The sequence below is a fragment of the Erigeron canadensis genome, chromosome 4 (genome assembly GCF_010389155.1).
Source record: "Erigeron canadensis isolate Cc75 chromosome 4, C_canadensis_v1, whole genome shotgun sequence".
NCBI classification, from domain to species: domain Eukaryota; kingdom Viridiplantae; phylum Streptophyta; class Magnoliopsida; order Asterales; family Asteraceae; genus Erigeron; species Erigeron canadensis.
In genome coordinates this window covers 19,431,613-19,450,608 of record NC_057764.1, presented here as the reverse complement: position 1 = coordinate 19,450,608, position 18,996 = coordinate 19,431,613, and the positions used below count along the sequence as shown (strand labels likewise).

The window sequence follows — 18,996 nt, the reverse complement described above, 5'->3', positions numbered from 1 at the left end:
GGCCAAAATAAGCAACCTTTTAGGCCCATCTTTTCTGATACAATCTAACTTACAATATGATTCCAACCGAAATGAATAAACCAACCCACCACATGTGAGGCCATTTTCTCGGTATATCGTACTTGTAAAACTGGGCAACCCATATTAGTTAATGCCCCAATGAAAAACAAAAGAACACATCGTTGTACAAGATCTTTTCCTCGATTCAGAATATTACATGACAAATATTTCATTTGTCTAGAACCTGGACTAACAAAAAGAAAGAAAACTCATAAGTGTCAAACATCCAAAGCATTAGGTCTATCTTTAGGCCTATTTTTAAGTCCATCCATCCTTACTCTTCCTAAAAGAGAAATGATTGATAAGCCTAATTGGTGAGCCCAAACATATGCCTATGATAATGATGATGACATATTACATGATCAATGGTAATTATAAAAAGAGGAAGACTTTATGATACAAGTATCAAACATCCAATTAGATCTACCTTTTGTGCAACGTGATATCATGATAGACCTAATTCATTCGATGTTTGACACTTGTATTATGAGTTTTATATCTCTTTATCGTTACCATTGATCATGTAACATGTCATCATCATATTATTAGCCCCACATTTAGGTTCGCCAATTAGTCCTATCAGTTATTTCTTTTTAAGGAAGCATACAGACCTTAAAATAGCCCAAGAGATAAACCTAATGCATTCGATGTTTAACACCTGTATCATGAGTTTTCTCTATTTATATTAATCTCGGTTCTGGACATCTAGAAGATTTTTCGTGTAATATTCTGATGCCAGGATATGATACTTGTACAACAAACCTTCTAGGTTCAATTTTCCTGAAGCTTCACTTCAAATGATTGATGGGCCTAATTAGTGAGCCTAAAAGGCCTAAGAATATGACAATGAGATGTTGCAAGATCAATAGGGTAAAGATAAAGAGAGAGAAAATTCTTGATACAAGTGTCAAACATCCAATATGTTTAGGACTATTTTTAGGTTTATCTATCATCATTCTCTCATGTAGAGAAATAATTGATATGCCTAATTGGTAAGAAGAAAATGGTACAAGCTACCATTCATTCGGCATGTTGGAGTTTTTCAAACGCTTGGAATAACACGCTTTTTCAAACATTCGTGACAATTTAAAAGATTTATCGTTCAATTGGATGTGTGATAGGTCTATATCATTTAACATTTTCAGGATGGATTGGTGTAATTTCTCTATTTAGACATTATTTGTATGTTTTGACTAGTCAATGTGTATTACCAATTTACCATTTAGGGGGAAAAAATAAGTAATGATATATCATCCTACATTAGAGTCAATAACACCCAGTACCCAAAAAAAATACTCCTGACGTGATTAGATTTGGGTCATATAGGTCACCATATTTCGCTTTTGGTGGGTTATTCGAGTTAACCAAAACCCACATATTTTTTTATGGTTTTGGTATATAGGTTAAACATACAAAGATTTAGGTGACCCAAATAACCCATTTGTATGTGTAAAATCCTAAATCTTTTATGTTTGACTTTTGATTTCTATGTTAGTCAACATTTAATCTCGTCAAGTTTGTTATGTGTTCTAATGAATTATGTGATTAATTTGTACATGATAAATGTGTTAAAGGAAGATTAAATGAAAGTATCTAAAGTCATGTTAATAAGTATTCAGCAAGTGACACCTATTAATAAGGTGTTGTTAACCTTCTAAAGTTAACATGTGTCTTCCACTTAACCAAAATCTGATATATGTATCTTAGATTAATCATATTAACAATAACAACAACACCAACACTAACACTTCCACTTCAATCTGGATTCATCAACACCAGACCACTTCATCTCCCTCTCTTCACTTCTTTCTGTTATTGAAGGTATATTCTGGGATGTCGGTTAACTCCGTATGTTAGTCAACATTTAATCTCGTCAAGTTTGTTATGTGTTCTAAATGAATTATGTGATTAATTTGTACATGATAAATGTGTTAAAGGAAGATTAAATAAAAGTATCTAAAGTCATGTTAATAAGTATATGGTGCTTCGTATGTCATTACGTATTCCCGATGGTATTTTAAGCTTAAAACAAAACGTTTGTAGAGTCAAATGACTTAAATTTGCAGTTAAAGAAGTGATGTCTAGGGCTTATATGACAACTAGGTTTTCTGTAATTGCCACATAATTTACGTGTTTGTGAACCCCCAAGCCACCCATCCCTCTCCCTCAAGCAATCCTCTAGCGATTCCTTCAGTTTTGGGTCGATCCGAAGTGATCTAGGGTTTATATTAAATCCTTTAATCATCCATCAAGTTATTGATTGTATCCCTAATTATTATCATTAGTTTTCATCCTTCTAGTTCGTCCATACCTGGGTTTGTTGATTCGTTATTGATAGAATAACGTTTTGTATGAGTATATTATTATCATTAAGTGATTTTGGGTCAACCGGTAATTGTTTTTGAAATCAATTGTTTTCGTGGGTCTACCTACACGTATGAGCATATTATTAATGATATTTTGATAATTCATTTGGTACATTATGAGTGTCAGTTTTGGTCTTGATCATATGTAGTCGATTGTTATCGGTTTCAATTCATTTTTGTCACTTCGATCGGTAACCCATTAATTGGAGTATTGTTTTTGCAAATCATTCGGGAGATGATTGGTGGTGGGAGGCCATCAATTGACTCTTAGAATAGTGTGTTTTGATGTGTATAATGATATTGAGACGACTAATGTTGATATGTACTTTCTAGGACTTGATGACTTCTATGGAAATTATATGTTTATTTGCATGATGGCATGATGCTATGCTTTACGTATACTGTATATGAGATGTGCTAATGAAATGTTTTAAATGGTAAACCTTTTGTCGAACTAATCTATTAATTTACTCAACATTAATTAGTTGACACTTGTTTTTGTTAAATTATGTCGTGTTCTCCACGTTAGCATGTGAATGTTATTGAGATGTAAGTGAGATTGGTAGTTTGAAGATAGACGCACAAATGAGAGGACATTAGTTACCATTAGATGACTTCATTTATTAAGATGATGTATTTATGTTAAATTATTGTTAAACTTATGTATGGATTTTCTTTTATTATTGCGACAATATGAATATGTAACACCATGTTTTCATAATTGACGATTCCGGAAGGAATTGTAAACGATTTTATTTAACGCTTCCGCAATGTTTAACACCCTTAGGTGAAAAAAATTTTAAATCCACATTTTTAAAGTCAGGTGTTACAAAGGTTTAAAAAAGAAGAAAATAATGAGTCAAATTGAGATACAATTGGTTAAAGAAGAGATCCTTACGGTTATTGCTTTAACTAAGTATGGGAACCGCAAACAGGATGGACATAACAAAAGAACATGTCCAAAGGGACCAAGAAGGAGGCTAAATCAAGTTCAAGGGGGTGAGGTGATTAAAGGGGTGTTGGGTAAAGTTCAAGGGGTGTTGGTTTCATAGGTGGTGGTTTTAAGATCGGAAGAAAGAAAATTACATTCAAGTGATCAACTTGTTTTAAAACAATGTATGTTAAGTTTTGAGTAAATTACATTTTTCGTTGCTCAACTTGAGATTTTGCACTATCAATCTCTTGAGTGAAATAATTACAATTTTGACATGAAATTTGGAAAAATTTTGCAATCATGGTCCACCCCTCAAATAGCGTGAGTGTAAGGTCGTGAACGGTGGCACGTGCAACAAGTGTCAAGGTAGGATAATCCTTTCACTTTTACAACGTCCTAATAAACTTAGTAACTTACATTTTACGTCCCTCACATTGTCACACTTTTCACTTTTAATCCATTAAGTAGATTTATCTAGTCATTTTTCTAACTAAATTCTGGCCAACAAACTTCTTTTCCGAAAGATTTTCATACTCGGCTTATATTTGCGACTATTTCTAAAAATAATGTTAATGGATTGAGTTGTGAATGGGAATGATCTTATTCTACCAACTAAAGTTGGTGGAACCACTTGGTTGGTCATTATTCACTTTGTTTGATTTTTTTTACCTTTCAATCCACCCCCAATTATATATAAAAAGGGCTGGTATTAGAAATGAAAATGAAGATACAAACTCATTTATATATTACAACTAACTAAGCTAACATAAAATTTTGAATAGTATATTAGTTACTATTTACAAAATGTTACATATCTACCCCTTATAACTTAACGTCATTATCATATGAACCCTTCAACTTCTATAACTTGTATAAAGCTTCAACTTTTTTCATATACGACTATGTTTGGTTCGAGAAGTGTGATTCACCATCGAAACTTGGTTCAAATCTTTTAAGCTCAATTGATTTTCAGGGGTGTTTCGCATAGCTTATTTCCCAGGTTATAGTTGATTTGTGTGTAGTTTATTAAGTTACTTTTGTGTAGGTTATTAGCTTATTTATGATAATCTTAATGTTTATGACTTATTTTTATGTTTACAAACTATCGTTACTTATTGACTTAAATGTCAATAATAATTTCAAATACTAAGAAAAATGCCCAATAATTTAACTCATTTAGCTTATCAAATAGAGTTAATTACAGAAATCACTCTCCCTTTTAATCCAGATCTTCATCATCAATAAAATCTATCATCTATCATCACAAACTTATATCTATACATATATCAAAATCCAAACTACAACACCATCACAGTTTATCACCAATGCAACCATCCAAATCCAAAATCAAAATTAACCAAATCCAAACTACAACACCATGAACACATCTCAAATCCAAACTCTTTGAAAATTTTTGAAATCACAACAAACTATATATATATAGATATATCTCTGTGTATGTATATTCAGATTTGAAAATATAATATATGTATCTGAGTTTCTTTCACCACCACTTTCAACACAACCGTTCATCACCACCAGTCCACCATCAATATGGGTAATAAATATATATATATATGGGGGATGGGAATATAAGGCTGTCGGGTATCTAAGCTTAGGTGTGGAACACTCACATATTGTTTTTTTAATCTATAAAAATCATGGGGGCCCATGCATTTATTCATTAAACAAAAAATAATAAAATATTAGTATGTGAGGGGTTCCACACCTAAGCTTAGGTGCCGGACAACCTTATATTCCCTTTTCCCTATATATATATATTTATATATTTTGGACGGCTATATAGATATATATGGAAAAAAGTTTTTTTTTTTGAAAAAGAAAATTGAAATGATGAAAAAGTGTGAAGATATAGGTTCTTCTCTTTTCCATATACATGTTTGGATTTCTGGATTTGTTCCTGTTGTTTTAGGTTTGAAGACTATAATTTTTTTATATATAGATTTTTGGGTTTATATATTGAAAATTTATTTTTGTTGTTGTTGAATATATATGAACCTAATTTTTTTTATTATTATTGTTTTTATATAGATGCCGATAAAGATATAGATATTGAAAATGATTATGATGTTTGATATAGTTAACTAGTGTTCAGGTCCGTCGAATGGACGTGTAGTCTCAAAATATATTAATTAAAGTTAAAAAATTGGAATTCAAATATATTAAATAGATATACCGAAATCAACTTGGAAATTTGCTAGCTGAATAACCACTCCATCGGTCAAAATACTTCTAAATTTTTCCGTCCATTCATCATTCACCGAGCCATGTATGATAGTGCTCTGCAAATAACAAAAAAAAACATTAAAAAAACTGGTAAGTTCTGTTAGTGTGTTTCTGTGTATTTAATCCAATTTTAAAAATTAAACCCCAAACAACTTAACCATAAGAATCGAATAAACATTTTGCATACAGATCTAGGAAAATAATTCAGGATAAAAAAGGAACCCAACCAGGGACATTCCAAACGTCAATGAAATGATTTTATCGGCTAATGCAAGAAAGATAGGGAAACAAATTGTTGATAAAAAAAGGAGTCGAACCAAAAACCTTTCAAAGTCATCTCCTGTTGTGTTAAATCCTAAACATTACGTGGATCGAAGGGCTTTATCTAAAGGTATTATTTAAAATTGATATCATGCTTTTCATAAGATCTGGAGTATATCTGTCATACACAAACTAAAATGATAAATTGTGTCCACCATGCTAAATAATCACACTAAAACATTCAACACCATCTCAATATGCAGTACTTTCCCCTGATAGAATAACAACGGCTAAAAAATTACACCATTAATGAGCTAGTTTCAAAACAGATTCAAAATAATCATAGTTGATATATTAAAATAATCATAATCTTACTTATAGCAAAATTTGATTTTTTATCTAAAAGCTTATAGAAAGATATAATCGTAAATCTTAAGTATACACCATTAATGAGCTACTTTGAAAACGATATCAAAATAATCACAGTCAATATATTAAATTAATCAGAAACCTACTCATAACAAATTTATACTTTATATCTAAAAGGTTATATAAAGATATAATCGTAAATCCTAAGAGTTAATATAGGTTACAAATACAAAATTTAATATATAATATTTAGATTAGTTAAGTCATATATTACGACTTAATCAATACGAAAACTAAAGAAGAAACATACGAAACTTAACTCCATATTAATATTGATTTCAGTTTACCTTTTTTTTCCAACTTTAATTAAATAAAAAATTTATAGTTTCTTATATTCTAAAAGTGTAAACTATATAATTTGAAAAATACATACCAATTCATCAACAAAGACCATCTCGAACGTTTTGATATTCTTCGGGTTGTTCCACTCCGAAACAGTCCATACATGCATAACACAGAGTCGTAAATGATGGTTAACATGTGTTGGCTTAAGATCTTCAAGATGAACTAATGTGGTCATATTTTTTGATGTTGAAGAAAAAGCCATAACGAACCTCAAACTAAATTTAAAAAAATAATAATAACATTAACATAAGAATTCAATGTCAAAAAATAATAATAATGATTAATTATGTGCAAAGTATATAAAAAGAAAAAAACCTTTTGTAGTTGATCGTAGTTTTTTTTTTCTTGTCGTACGTGAGTTATATTATAGACTACCAATAAAACCGAAAGTGTAAATTAATTATTTTTAAATTGGGTGAAGTTGTAAATTGGTGATAGAAACCAAAAAGTATAAATTAAATATTTTTAAGTGTAAATTGGTGATGCAAAACCAAAAAGTATAATTAATTATTTTTAAATTGGGTTAAAATGTAAATTGGTGATAGGAAATCAAAAAATGTAAGTTAATTATTTTTAAATTGGGTTAAAGTGTAAATTGGTGATGGAAACCAAAAAGTGTAAATTAAATGTTTTGGATTGGGGTTAAAATGTAAGTTGGTGATGGAAAACCAAAAAATGTAAATTAATTTAGATTAATATTAAAAAGTTAGGAAATTAGTAAGGATGTAGGATTAGGCTAAAGGGATTACACTTTTTATCTTATGAAGAAGAAGACCACACTTTTAGTCCTTGGGTCATTAAAGATGAAATTACCAATCACGTAACTGACACGTAATAACATATTAAACAGACATTAATGATCAGGATCAAAAGTGCTAACGAAATAAAGTGATTAAAACTGTAATTTATTAAATTAAAGGATAAAAGGTGCAAGGGGAGGTCCACTAAGGACAATTTCTGTAGTTAACTCTACCAAATATAAACCATTTCAAACAAGCAAATAAGCTATGCCAAACACCCCTCATAGTGGAAAACTTGCTGTGGTTGGAGATTAAGCTTCAAATGTGAATCAATTTTATCATTCTTTTATCTTGCTTATAGTTCATCATTTTTCGGTAAATAATTTAAGCTGTTTCTACTTTTATATCTGGGCTATCTACACAAACACCATTGCATTGCTAAACTGAGAATTAAGTCAATTAATTGCTAAAGATTGTTATCAATTGATTCGGTTTTGTTAACATTGTTGCTTGTTGATGATTTAAACTGAAAAGTCATTAAGATTATTGATTATTATGAATTGATATGTGAATGAAATTGTAGGCTGTTTGGTTGAATTCGTTGGCTCAATATTTCTATTTTTTAGTTTGAAGTTTACAATGCACGCAAACTGTTTGACGAAATGCTTGTGTGAAAGTTCTTGTTTGAAGGTCAGCATTGAATAAAAATAGTGCTTGTATAGATATAGATGGTTGTTATCTTGGCTACTAGTTTGTTCACTTACTGTGCTCATATATTTTCTTTTTTTTTTTTGCGATAGGTTGCTTAGTTATAGATTTGCTTGTTTGCTGTTTTTTAGTACTGTGTAACTAGTTTGCTAATTAAGTTTTTCAATTTAGATTGCTAATTTATTACAGTAAGTAGTAACAACAGTGTGCTCGCTGTTCTTAACTCAGTGATTTACTTGGTATTTTTTTTGCTCGAGGTTGAAATTTGTAGTTTGCTAGGTGCTATCAATTGCTGAATTTTGTTTCTGATTCTCAACTAGGTAGACTACATGATTATATAGTAAGTGTACTATTTTTTCTTATTAGTAGTGTAACAACCGTCACCCGAGCGTCCGTCTGACTATACTTTTCCGTTCGAATAAGGTCAGTTTCCGTCAAACCTAAGTCTAAAGACGTGAGATTCTATGGATTACATTATGATTAAGACATGTAATATTTATTGTATACTAGTGTTCTAGACTTTTCAAGACCTGGTGCGAATGTTTGAGGAAGATGAGCTGCCTAATAGAAATGCCTAAATAAAGATTTAAAATACTTTCGTGGGTCAAATATGGTCATGTGACTAGTCGTATTGTTCGTAATTCAAAATTATATCATAAAATATGGTTAAATTATTTCTATGACTTTCGGTGTTCGTCCGGTAAGCGAAAAGGACTAAAACTGTCAGGCGTTCCGTTAGTCTGACGAACCCCCCCTTCCTTGGCCATGCCTATAAATACAAGACAAGCCTTTTGCTCTCATTTTCCTTGTTTTGGTCGTTCACCTAGCCACACACACACTCAAGGCTTTCTTTCAAATTCTATCTTGCAAAAATCGCTTGATTTCGGTTTTAAACGCTTGCAAATCAATCAAGGCTTCAATCCCCGATCAAGAAACAAGTAAATATTATCATTTTCTACATCAAAACTTGTGTAAGATCTGTTCTTAATCTATTCAAGTCGTTTTATATGTATATGTATATGTTTTCTTTTCGGTTCTTATCAAAAGTTAAGCGAATCATGTCTTTGATTTTTGATTGTGCAATTTCGGTTACAATTGTGTGTAAGAAACGAATTGAACCTTGATTAAGGCTTTGATTTGATACATTATGCACTTTTGTAATTTGGATCTTGTGCAACTGCAAAAATTGAAGATATCCTTCACTTGGCTAAAAGACTCTAAAACTAGTCGATTTCACATCCAAGATGAAGGTTGTGCAATTGTCAGACACATGATGTATGAAATCGGTCGAACTTCACCCTTTTTGTACTGATTTGTGACACTTTTGAGCAATCAAGACTCATGGATATGGATTGGCTAGACTTAGATCTCGTTATTTTAGCAAAATCGCATCAAAATCGTTCGTTTTTTGCACAAATCGCGTTGAATCTGACTCCGGCCAGGCTTAGCTCGACCTAGGCTGGTCTAAGCTCGACCTAGGAAGGCTTAGCTCGACCTAGGCTGGTCTAAGCTCGACCTCTAATGGTCTAGCTCGACCTCCATGGGTTTTTGTCGCTTAAACGACTCGTAAAGCTCCTAGTTGACTCCAAATGACTTGTTTTAACTCTCGGACCCTTAAGTCTTGGGAAGAACTCATTTTTTGACCTCTGTCCAGGTCTAACTAGACCTGTCATGGTCGAGTTTGACCACTTCCCAACTCATATAATCGAATTCTTTAGCCTTTCGTGTCCGTACGCGCTTAATCGGTTCCTAATATTGACTAGTTTTCTCAAAAGATGTAGTTTTGGTCCAATTGACTAACTTATGATTAAATGGTTCTAAAATGACATTTTTGGGCTGTACATGGTCAAGTTCAACCATTAGGTTGAGCTCAACCTCAACTCGTTTCGGTTTCGTAAGCTTTTCGGTTAAAATCTCCGGTTTTGTCTAATTTTCAGTAAATTCGAGTAAAACTTATTTTGAACTATAAAATGATTTCAAATGAGGTTGTATTGATATAATAATGTGTTTGAACTTAATAAAGGACTTTGTTGTCAAATCCAGACTCTTGTTCGGTTTATTCGAATTTTGTCAAACGTCGTTTTAGAAGTTAAATAAAGACATGTGCACTTAAAGGCATTTCTAATAGGCTAAGACTTAAGACCAAAGACTTTCATTGTGACTTGTCATGTATTATTGATAGGTGTTGATTGTCGTGGACTTTGATTGTGCTTGTCATGCTCGTTCGTTAAACTATCATAACACTTTTCAGGTGAGTTTCGTAGCCCCTCTTTTTACAAGTTTTGGGGTGGAAAGTATACTTATTTTCAAACAGTTTTGTCGGTTTCTGTTTTATGTTCAATATTGAGCCTGTGCGTATAGAGTTACTTGTGCCATCTGACGTGCTTTGATCTTGTTGTATGTGTGTGATTATGTGTTGTTTGTTGTGCTTTGGACGTACTTATTGTGTGAGTCGAGACTTGAGACTTTGGACTAAGGCAGGTACCGTAAGGCCGGACTTTGAGGCATTGAGACTTTGGACTTATTAGGGCGTAACTCTGCTCGTTATATATTGAACTATTACTTGTTTAGACTTAAAATAATCGACAAAAGACTTATTCTTTGACTAGACTTTTGACTAAAACCTACGAACTCACCAACCTTTGTGTTGACACGTTTTAGTATACTTTTCAAGTACTCAGGCTAATCAGGGATAAGGCTATGCTAGGCTGGACTTCGGAGATTAGTACTCCTTAATAATTGTCAGACTTTAAGGCTACATGCCTTGGTTTATTGCTTTATGGACTTGATTGTAATAAGCTATTTTAGCACTGTTATCACTTTGAACTCATGTTTTTGGGAATATATTTAATATATTCTATTCATTTAGTAGTATCTATGTAATTCCATGTCGTGCTGTACTTTTCATGACACCTCATGTTTCCGCCAACGGTGGGGTGTTACAAGTGGCTCAGGTTCCTACATGATTGTTGAAACTCGGTTCCATGTACAAGTTGTTAGTTGCTACAGTACTGTGCCATTACTGTTTAAAACATAAGGAGCATGTTTCTTATTATTGTTCCATAATGATTGTTGGTAGTTTGGTTCTTATTATTAGTTTTGTTTCATACAGATGGTTACTTATAGAAGGTTTTGATCGGTATGAATGCTATTTTGTAATCTGTTGCTAATTTGTATACGATTTCAGTGAAGTTTGTTTGCTGATTGTTCCGTAAGGAGCATGCTGCTTATTATTTTGTTTGTTTGCTTGTTTTGTTTGTTCCTATTATTAGACATTAGTTTCAGTTGTCACATTTCTCTTCCTGCTTATTCGGTTTTGCCCACATCAATCATTGCTTCTTTATTCCCTACTTTGTGTGTGTGACTGTGTGATCATATCTGGTTGTCCGTAGTTATTCGATCAGTCCTTTACTTGCTCGGTACTCTTTGCTCAGTCCTTAATACATACTCAATCTGGTTTAGTTTTTGGGGGTGTTTGGTTAGGTTTTTACATGCTCAAAAGTGTACATTTTTTTTAGTTCTAGTTTCTAACTCATTCTTTAGTTTCAGATATAAGTTTTAGTTTCGGACTATCTTTAGTTTTGGATATAAGTTTTAGTTTTAGACTAATACTTTAGTTTCAGCTGTATGTTTTAGTTTCGGATTCATTCTTTAGTTTCGGATATAACTCCTTAGTTTTGGATATAACTCTTTAGTTCGGCTATAACTCTTTAGTTCGGCTATAACCTAGAAATCAATAATCAGTGGATTTCTAGAGCTCTTATCGTGTGGCCTTTAAGGTTTACTGTATAATTGTATGTGAATGTGTAGTTAATAAGGCAGAACTAGCATTTCATATGTCAAGTTCAAACCTAGAAAACACCTATTGTTACTGTATGAAATCAATTATTATGGGCTAGTCTAGTAAGTAAGTAACACACTAACACCCAATATCATTTTCCATGGGTTATGGGTCCCAATAACATCTACTACGGTGTATAGGGGAGGTTGAGATATAGACAACCTTACCCCTACGTAATGTATAAATGTATGGGATAATCTCTGCTCTTTATTTTGCTTGTATCTTGATGTTCAGATTAGTGTCTTCATTGTATGCCCCTTTTTTGGGTTGGGAGTACATTGATGTACTTCGCTATTTTCATTTATCTTTTGGTTATGCTATGGTTTGTCATGAGATTTGCTAGTATTACTAGAAGAAAAAACAATGCTAAATATTGTCACAGCCTCCAAAAAAGATTAAGTGTTTGTATTGCGGTACTTGTTGCCATACTTGTTTTTTTCTTGTTTACTCTAGTGTTGTCAAAGGCGAGCACCTCTTGCGCCTAGGCGCAAAAGGCGGGCGAGGCGCACCTCCAGCGCCTGAAACCCTAGGCCCAAGTCGACCAAATCATTCAAGATCCGGCCAAATCGTGGCTAGATCTAATGTTTTCCGGCCAAAATGAGTGACCATAGTCTGTTTAAGATGAAAGAGTGAAAATATAAAATGGGGGGAAGAAAAATTGTGATATTTTTTATATATGTTTATAATAATTTGAAGTTTTTGGTTGAAAAGTTTATATTTTTTGAAAGATATTTGGCATTATAACTGACATCTGATTTTTTTTACTATTATTTTTCACTATATATAAATACTAGCTTAAGGACCCGGGTGACTACCCGGGTAATATTATGATAATTGCTTATAGTTATATGAGTTGTGATGTAAATACTAAACGTGTAAAACACGTTAACACTGCTTATACATCTATAATAACATACCCTAAAAGTTTGTTGCAATATATAAGGAAGACAAATAGAAAGTCCTCTCAAAAGCAGGAGGAAACTTTGTATGCAAATTTGATAAATATGAAATTAGTCATATTTTTCTTACTATTTACTTATTCTAAAGAATAAAAAATACAAATAATATACATTTTCGTAAAGGAAAATGATTAATCCTCCTAAACATCTTCCTACAAAATCCTTTAAAAACCTTCAAATCATGATATGTGTACCTTATTGATTCTTCTTTTTAATCCCAACTATTGATTTTGCCATATATCATAATCTTATAGTTCGGAGAATTTTTAAAAAATTTAATTAGGCAGATTAATCATTTCCCGTTCGTAAATAATCATGTACCAACATACCATTGGTTTTGTGTTTTGTCAATGATCTGAATTAGACTGGCATGATGACTGTCAACGCGATATACAGTAATACCAAAAGATAAATTGGTTTATATATATTATAATAATAATAATTATTATTATATAAGATATAAAATTATTGTATATAGATAAGATAAAAACTTAGATGCATGGTCGAGATATTACTTCACCAGTCACATAGATACCAAATAAGATAATAGATTATCTGAAAATTGAACATTAATATGTATATTCAAGAGATTAGTACCTTATAATGTAAACAACTTTACATGAATTATCATAGTGTGTATCGAATTTCAATCTTGTACATCGTATGTAATGAACTTTCAAATTCTGTGCATTGTATGTATTCGGCCAATCAAAAACTTACAAGTGGCAAATTATATGATTGACACATATACTCAAATATATACAATGCACAAAATTTGAAAGTTTATTACTTACAATGCATAATATTGAAGTTCAATACGTACTATGACAATTCGTGTAAAGTTGTTTACATTCTAATATTCTAATCCCTATATTCAATGGAAAAGAGATCAATTTTACCGGGGAGGTAAAGGAATGAAGTTTATATAAGAAAATAATAATAGAGAGATGAAACGTTCAACACTTCAGTCTATTTCTTTTGATTATTTAATTGTATAACATAATATTAATAAATATTAGTAAAGATTGCATACGTCATAAATAGATTAGTTTTAATCAAATAAATGAATTAAAGGATTAAGGCTTGTGCCAACTAAGCTTTATTTTAGCTAAATTTTAGGATTGGATTCTAGCTTTATATATAAAAAAGATTTTATATTTATTTACTTAGTGCGCTTTTTTTTCCGGGCCTACGCTTTTTTTGCGCCTCTCGCCTTTGCCCCATTTGGGGTCTTTGCGCTTTGAGGTCGCCTTCGCTTTTGACAACTATGGTTTACTCTGCTTAAAATTGCATAAAGAATTGGTGACAGCCTATTGATACATACTTATTGTTCATTATTTATAAGTAGGCAATCCTTTTGGTAAAGTAGTTAATGCCAGTTCTTTATAAAGTCTAAAGTAAATTTGCACAAAGATTGTGTTTTTAAGCTAATATGAACTGATTGAACCAGACCCAGATGCCCCCATTCATTAAAGTTTCCCATTTTGACCTGCGCATTCAAAACTCTAACCAATATTGATCTGCTTTAAGCTAACCTGCGACCTGCCCATTTTGGCACCTCTATATGTGGGTTTATTCATATAGGGATTTCATAGAATTATGACTTTCTATTATATAGTGTAATATGAGTATACGTTTTTCAACAATTGTTGTGTTTAATCTCTTTCAGATTATTACAAGATGGAGGAGCATTCATTTTTCAGTAATATGATTATGAATCTTCGCTCCACCTGCAAGTATGTGTTCAGTTATGTTGTTTTAAAGCTGTTTTATTATATCTCTTTCTTGTTGATTCGTCATTTTTTTTATCTCCTTTTCATGTTTCTGACCTCTAACCTCTACTTTCTCAGATCCTCAATCAATTTACGATATGAATTTGGATGTTAAACTGTTTTTTGGCTCCAAAACTTGTATTTATTTTACATTGATAGTTGATATTAAAGTTCCATTATCTACAGAATACATACTGCGACAGTCATGAAGCTCCTCTTGCTGAGAAAAATGTTATCTTAAATACATTTTCAATATGTAACATTTGTTCTTTGCTTGTGTTAACTGGCATATCAATATATCATATTAAATTATTTTTTCATTATTAACTTAAAGGTATTATACTGGATATCCAAAGGATCTTGGGCTATCGAAGGTTATTCATTTTACTTCAGAGCGTGAATTTGTGCATCTTCTGCATCAAGGTCACCCAGTGATAGTTGCATTCACCATCAAGTAATCTTCGTCCTTTCATACATTCTCCCTTAGATGTGCCAATTTTGACTCGTCTGAATCTTGAACGTGTCAAATCTATACGTATTTTGTATTTAAACGGTCAAATGGGTAAAATGATAATACAAGTATCCAAAAAGTATCAAATCATGTGGGTCAGCTTGAAGTTCCCCCGAACTGCATTTAAAGTGCATATAATTCTCCAAGTCATTTTATGCGAAAAATTAAATAGAGGTACTAAAAGTTACTTGTTTTGACTTGTTGCCCACCCCTTTGTTTTGCCACCTCTAGTATCTTTGTTAGTTGTTATCTTCATATAGTGCTTGCAATGAATACATGGTGGCATGGTCTGACGGGCTTGTTTTGTTACAGGAGTAACTACACCAAGCATCTTGACAAAGTATTGGAAGAAGCTGCTGCTGAGTTTTATCCCGAAATCAAATTTATGCGTGTAAGTTGGTTGTAGTTCGCTAATCAATCAAATAGTCTATCTGTCCATAAATGTAGTCATCTTCGTATATCGCAAGATGTTAAGCTAGAGGTGGTAATATCCACCGAGTCACTTATGGATGGTTCGATTGGGGTTATGTTTTAACTCTAACATGTCAAACAGCTAAATAGAAAAAGATCACTAAAAATTAATCAAGGTTAAAAATTCCTCAATGTTGAACCCACAATCTCTTGGTTGCTAATCACACACATACTTACTATTTATCCACAATGAGACTTGAACTCGCAACCTCTTGGTAATCATTATTAATGCACTAAGTATTGAACCTTTTTTATATTGAAAAAAGAGGGGTTGGCGTCCAACCTGACCCGACCTGGATTGTTTTGGAACGTACAATTATGACATGTTGAATTACCAAACCCTATTATCAAACCTGTTTTCGCCCATCTTGCCATTCTTTAAAAAATGCTGTTCTAGGTTAATGTGACAGAATGTTTTAAAAGCAGTCTTTCGACCATCTTTTCATGATTTGCTGTTTCTTAATGGTGTATTTCAGGTTGAATGTCCAAAATATATTGGGTTTTGTATGACACGACAAAAGAAAGATTATCCATTTATAGAAATGTTTCATAGTCCAGCACAAGTAAGTTTTATACTCTTTGGTTTTATCCACATGGTCTTCATTTAAGTCTTGTTTAATATCACAAATTCCCTTTCTAATTCATGCCATGACTACATCACTACATGTGCCCTTTGGATCTGATAGCACTTCAACCGTGGGCAACAGACATAAATTTTATTGATTCTGTAGGAAATGGTGGCTACCGAGATGGTTTTGAACCAATTAGAATAGATGTTCATTAAGATGTCAATAATCATTTATATAGCTTCTTAACAGAGTTCAAATAGACAATTCTAGCCCATTGTATAACATTCACCGCATGAGATACAGTCACTCTATCAAAAGATGACTCCCTATGTCCTAGAAATGTGACTACTACTTCTGCTTGAACAATACAATAATACAATAACATTAGACTTGTGTTTGCTTGAATTTTACTGCATATCTGCCAAATGAATGTTTTTAATATCCTTTACTATAGACATTTGCCATCTTGGTGATATTACAAAAATTTTCCTGTTATATGTAATGATCAAATCTTAAATCAACAAAACTGACATGAATAACATTGAAGAATTACCCTGAACCATACTTGGATTTTAGTGGTAGCCCACTAACACGTGGTTGGTGGCAGAATGCGTTGTTCCACTAGTTGGATAATATGTCAAAATGGGTAGCATTTTGGACTGAATGTGTTAACCAACAACACTTTTTGTTCAACTTCTGATTTTTACAAAGAATGTGCGTGTTAGATAAACAAAAATAAAAAAACTTTATAATCAATGATTAACAGGTTTTATGCACTATATACTTTGTGCAACACTGCAACCTTTGCTCCACTGTCTTATAAGCTGGTCTTTTTTTACCCGTTAGAGATAAATCATAACTTGAATCAATCCATGTATTGCTAAATGCCAAAATTCCCATCTCTACATTGGCTTATATGTTTACCTATATACTTCCACCTAAGATATCAGTGTCCTTGTCAGTCCCAATCATGAACTCAAACTGAACCACAAATCATATGGGATGACGTGTTACTTGTCACTGAGTGTGGTCATTTCACTCATTTGGTACAGGCAAATAATCAAGGAAGAGCCGCTGATCCAAATGTCACAAAGTACTCTGTGAAAGTTTTACCTGTGAGTTTCTTTAACTTCTTAAACACATACGTTTATGCTGGTATCTCATATTCGAAAATACATCATACCAATCAAGTAATGGAAATGTGTTGGTGATTTAAATTTTGTTCCACTCTTCACATACTTTCTTAGCCTCATAATTGTATTAGAGGTCTAAATTGCACTCTTATAGTATAGGTATGATCACTGTCGATTTATAAGGGGGAAAATAAGATCTTGAAAATCTTTATATTGTCTTCTTTATCCATCAATTTAAAGAAACAGAAAACCAAAGTCATTGATAGTATGTAGGGTATTTTATAAAATTTAAAATAAAATGAAACATTCTTCAACAATAAGCATTTTGAGAAGGCTATATATTACAGATGAAAATGATTCTCCTGTAACCTCTTATGTTTGTATCTAACATTGATTTATGTGTAATTTGTCCCTATATGTCCAAATGTACTTAAAGAATCATTTCTTTGCTTTAATATTGTTTATAAAATGCCTCTACTAACAACCATCTATATGGCGCTTGTCAATGTATTTGCAGTATAACTATGATGTCAGTGCATATGGGTTTAGAGAGTTCTTCAAACGCCACAACATAGGGTCGTTCAGTCACAAGTAAAATGGCGCTCCAATGGTATTCTGGGATCATTGTCATGCATAAGTATACGTTGTTCTCAAGGCTTTTTTTTAATTCATTTGGTCAAGATCTCCAGAAGTATGGATTTTTTGAGTTCTTGAAAGTCTTGTTCAGATGGGTCTCTTGTTTGTTTATACGTATGTTATGATTTATTGTGTTTATTCAAAATACCGAGACCATCAACTTATTAATTTTATCATTTAAATTTTGAGTAATATGTGCTGTTTAAAAAAGAAAAGAACTAAACTGCAGTTTGAGTTCGGACTACGATATATGAACTTGTAAACACGTTCAGTCACAACCTGTTAACATGAACATGACACGAGTTCCACCTTAAAGAAATAATTATATATCATGTTACGAATATTATCGGTGATCACACAAGCAACTCAAAATGTAACTAAACTTAAACCATGTGACAAGCACGTGATAGCTCTAACAGATGTAGTTAGGATTTGTTATAAACTTATACTGCTATCTAGCAAGAAAGGCTGTTAAGACTCACTTTCAATTAAAGTACATTTGTGATTCCTCAAGAAATCTCTCAAATTATTATTAACAACACTAATCAATACTATCACACTACCACTAGTTAATTAACGTACTTTAATTGACATTCTGGTAGTTTATGAAGCATTATTCACAAATAAACTATAGGGTTAACAAGTATGTTTCTAGCAACATGTTTCCATCATGATTTTCAGTGAAGAGAGATTTTATTTTCAAACATGTGATTTTTAGTGGGTGAGTTTGTGAGAGAGAAACATGCTTCTACCGTGTTTCTAGCAACATTTTAGTTTTTCCCATAAACTATATCAAAAGATAGTCTAGTTTTTTTTTTTTTTTTTAAAGTATATGAACAAATCTGATCCACAATGAGTTTCTTAGAAAAGGTACGTACTTCTTTTTAATTAGCAAGTTGGCACAACGAATATAAAATATAACTAAATACTGCAATAATCCATTGCTAATTCTTTTGATTAATTAATCAAAATCATAATTAGTAGCTAGTTGTTATGTAATATAGTTTAATTAAG

General features: G+C 32.1%; 1 protein-coding gene across 3 annotated transcripts; it reads left to right on the top strand.

Annotated features, from left to right (window-relative positions):
- The first annotated feature begins 7,621 nt into the window (after positions 1-7,621).
- LOC122598016 lies at positions 7,622-18,174 on the top strand. Of its 3 annotated transcripts, none has more exons than XM_043770621.1 (7): positions 7,622-7,706; positions 14,560-14,626; positions 14,997-15,116; positions 15,486-15,564; positions 16,121-16,207; positions 17,266-17,328; positions 17,864-18,174. In XM_043770621.1, the coding sequence occupies exons 2-7, from the start codon at positions 14,571-14,573 to the stop codon at positions 17,939-17,941; spliced, it is 483 nt and encodes a 160-aa protein (XP_043626556.1). In that variant the 5' UTR covers positions 7,622-7,706; positions 14,560-14,570; the 3' UTR covers positions 17,942-18,174. The 3 variants fall into 3 exon arrangements, with proteins under 3 accessions (XP_043626556.1, XP_043626555.1, XP_043626557.1); XM_043770620.1 differs by having other exon boundaries at positions 7,645-7,757; XM_043770622.1 differs by having other exon boundaries at positions 7,671-7,685.
- The last annotated feature ends 822 nt before the right edge of the window (positions 18,175-18,996 follow it).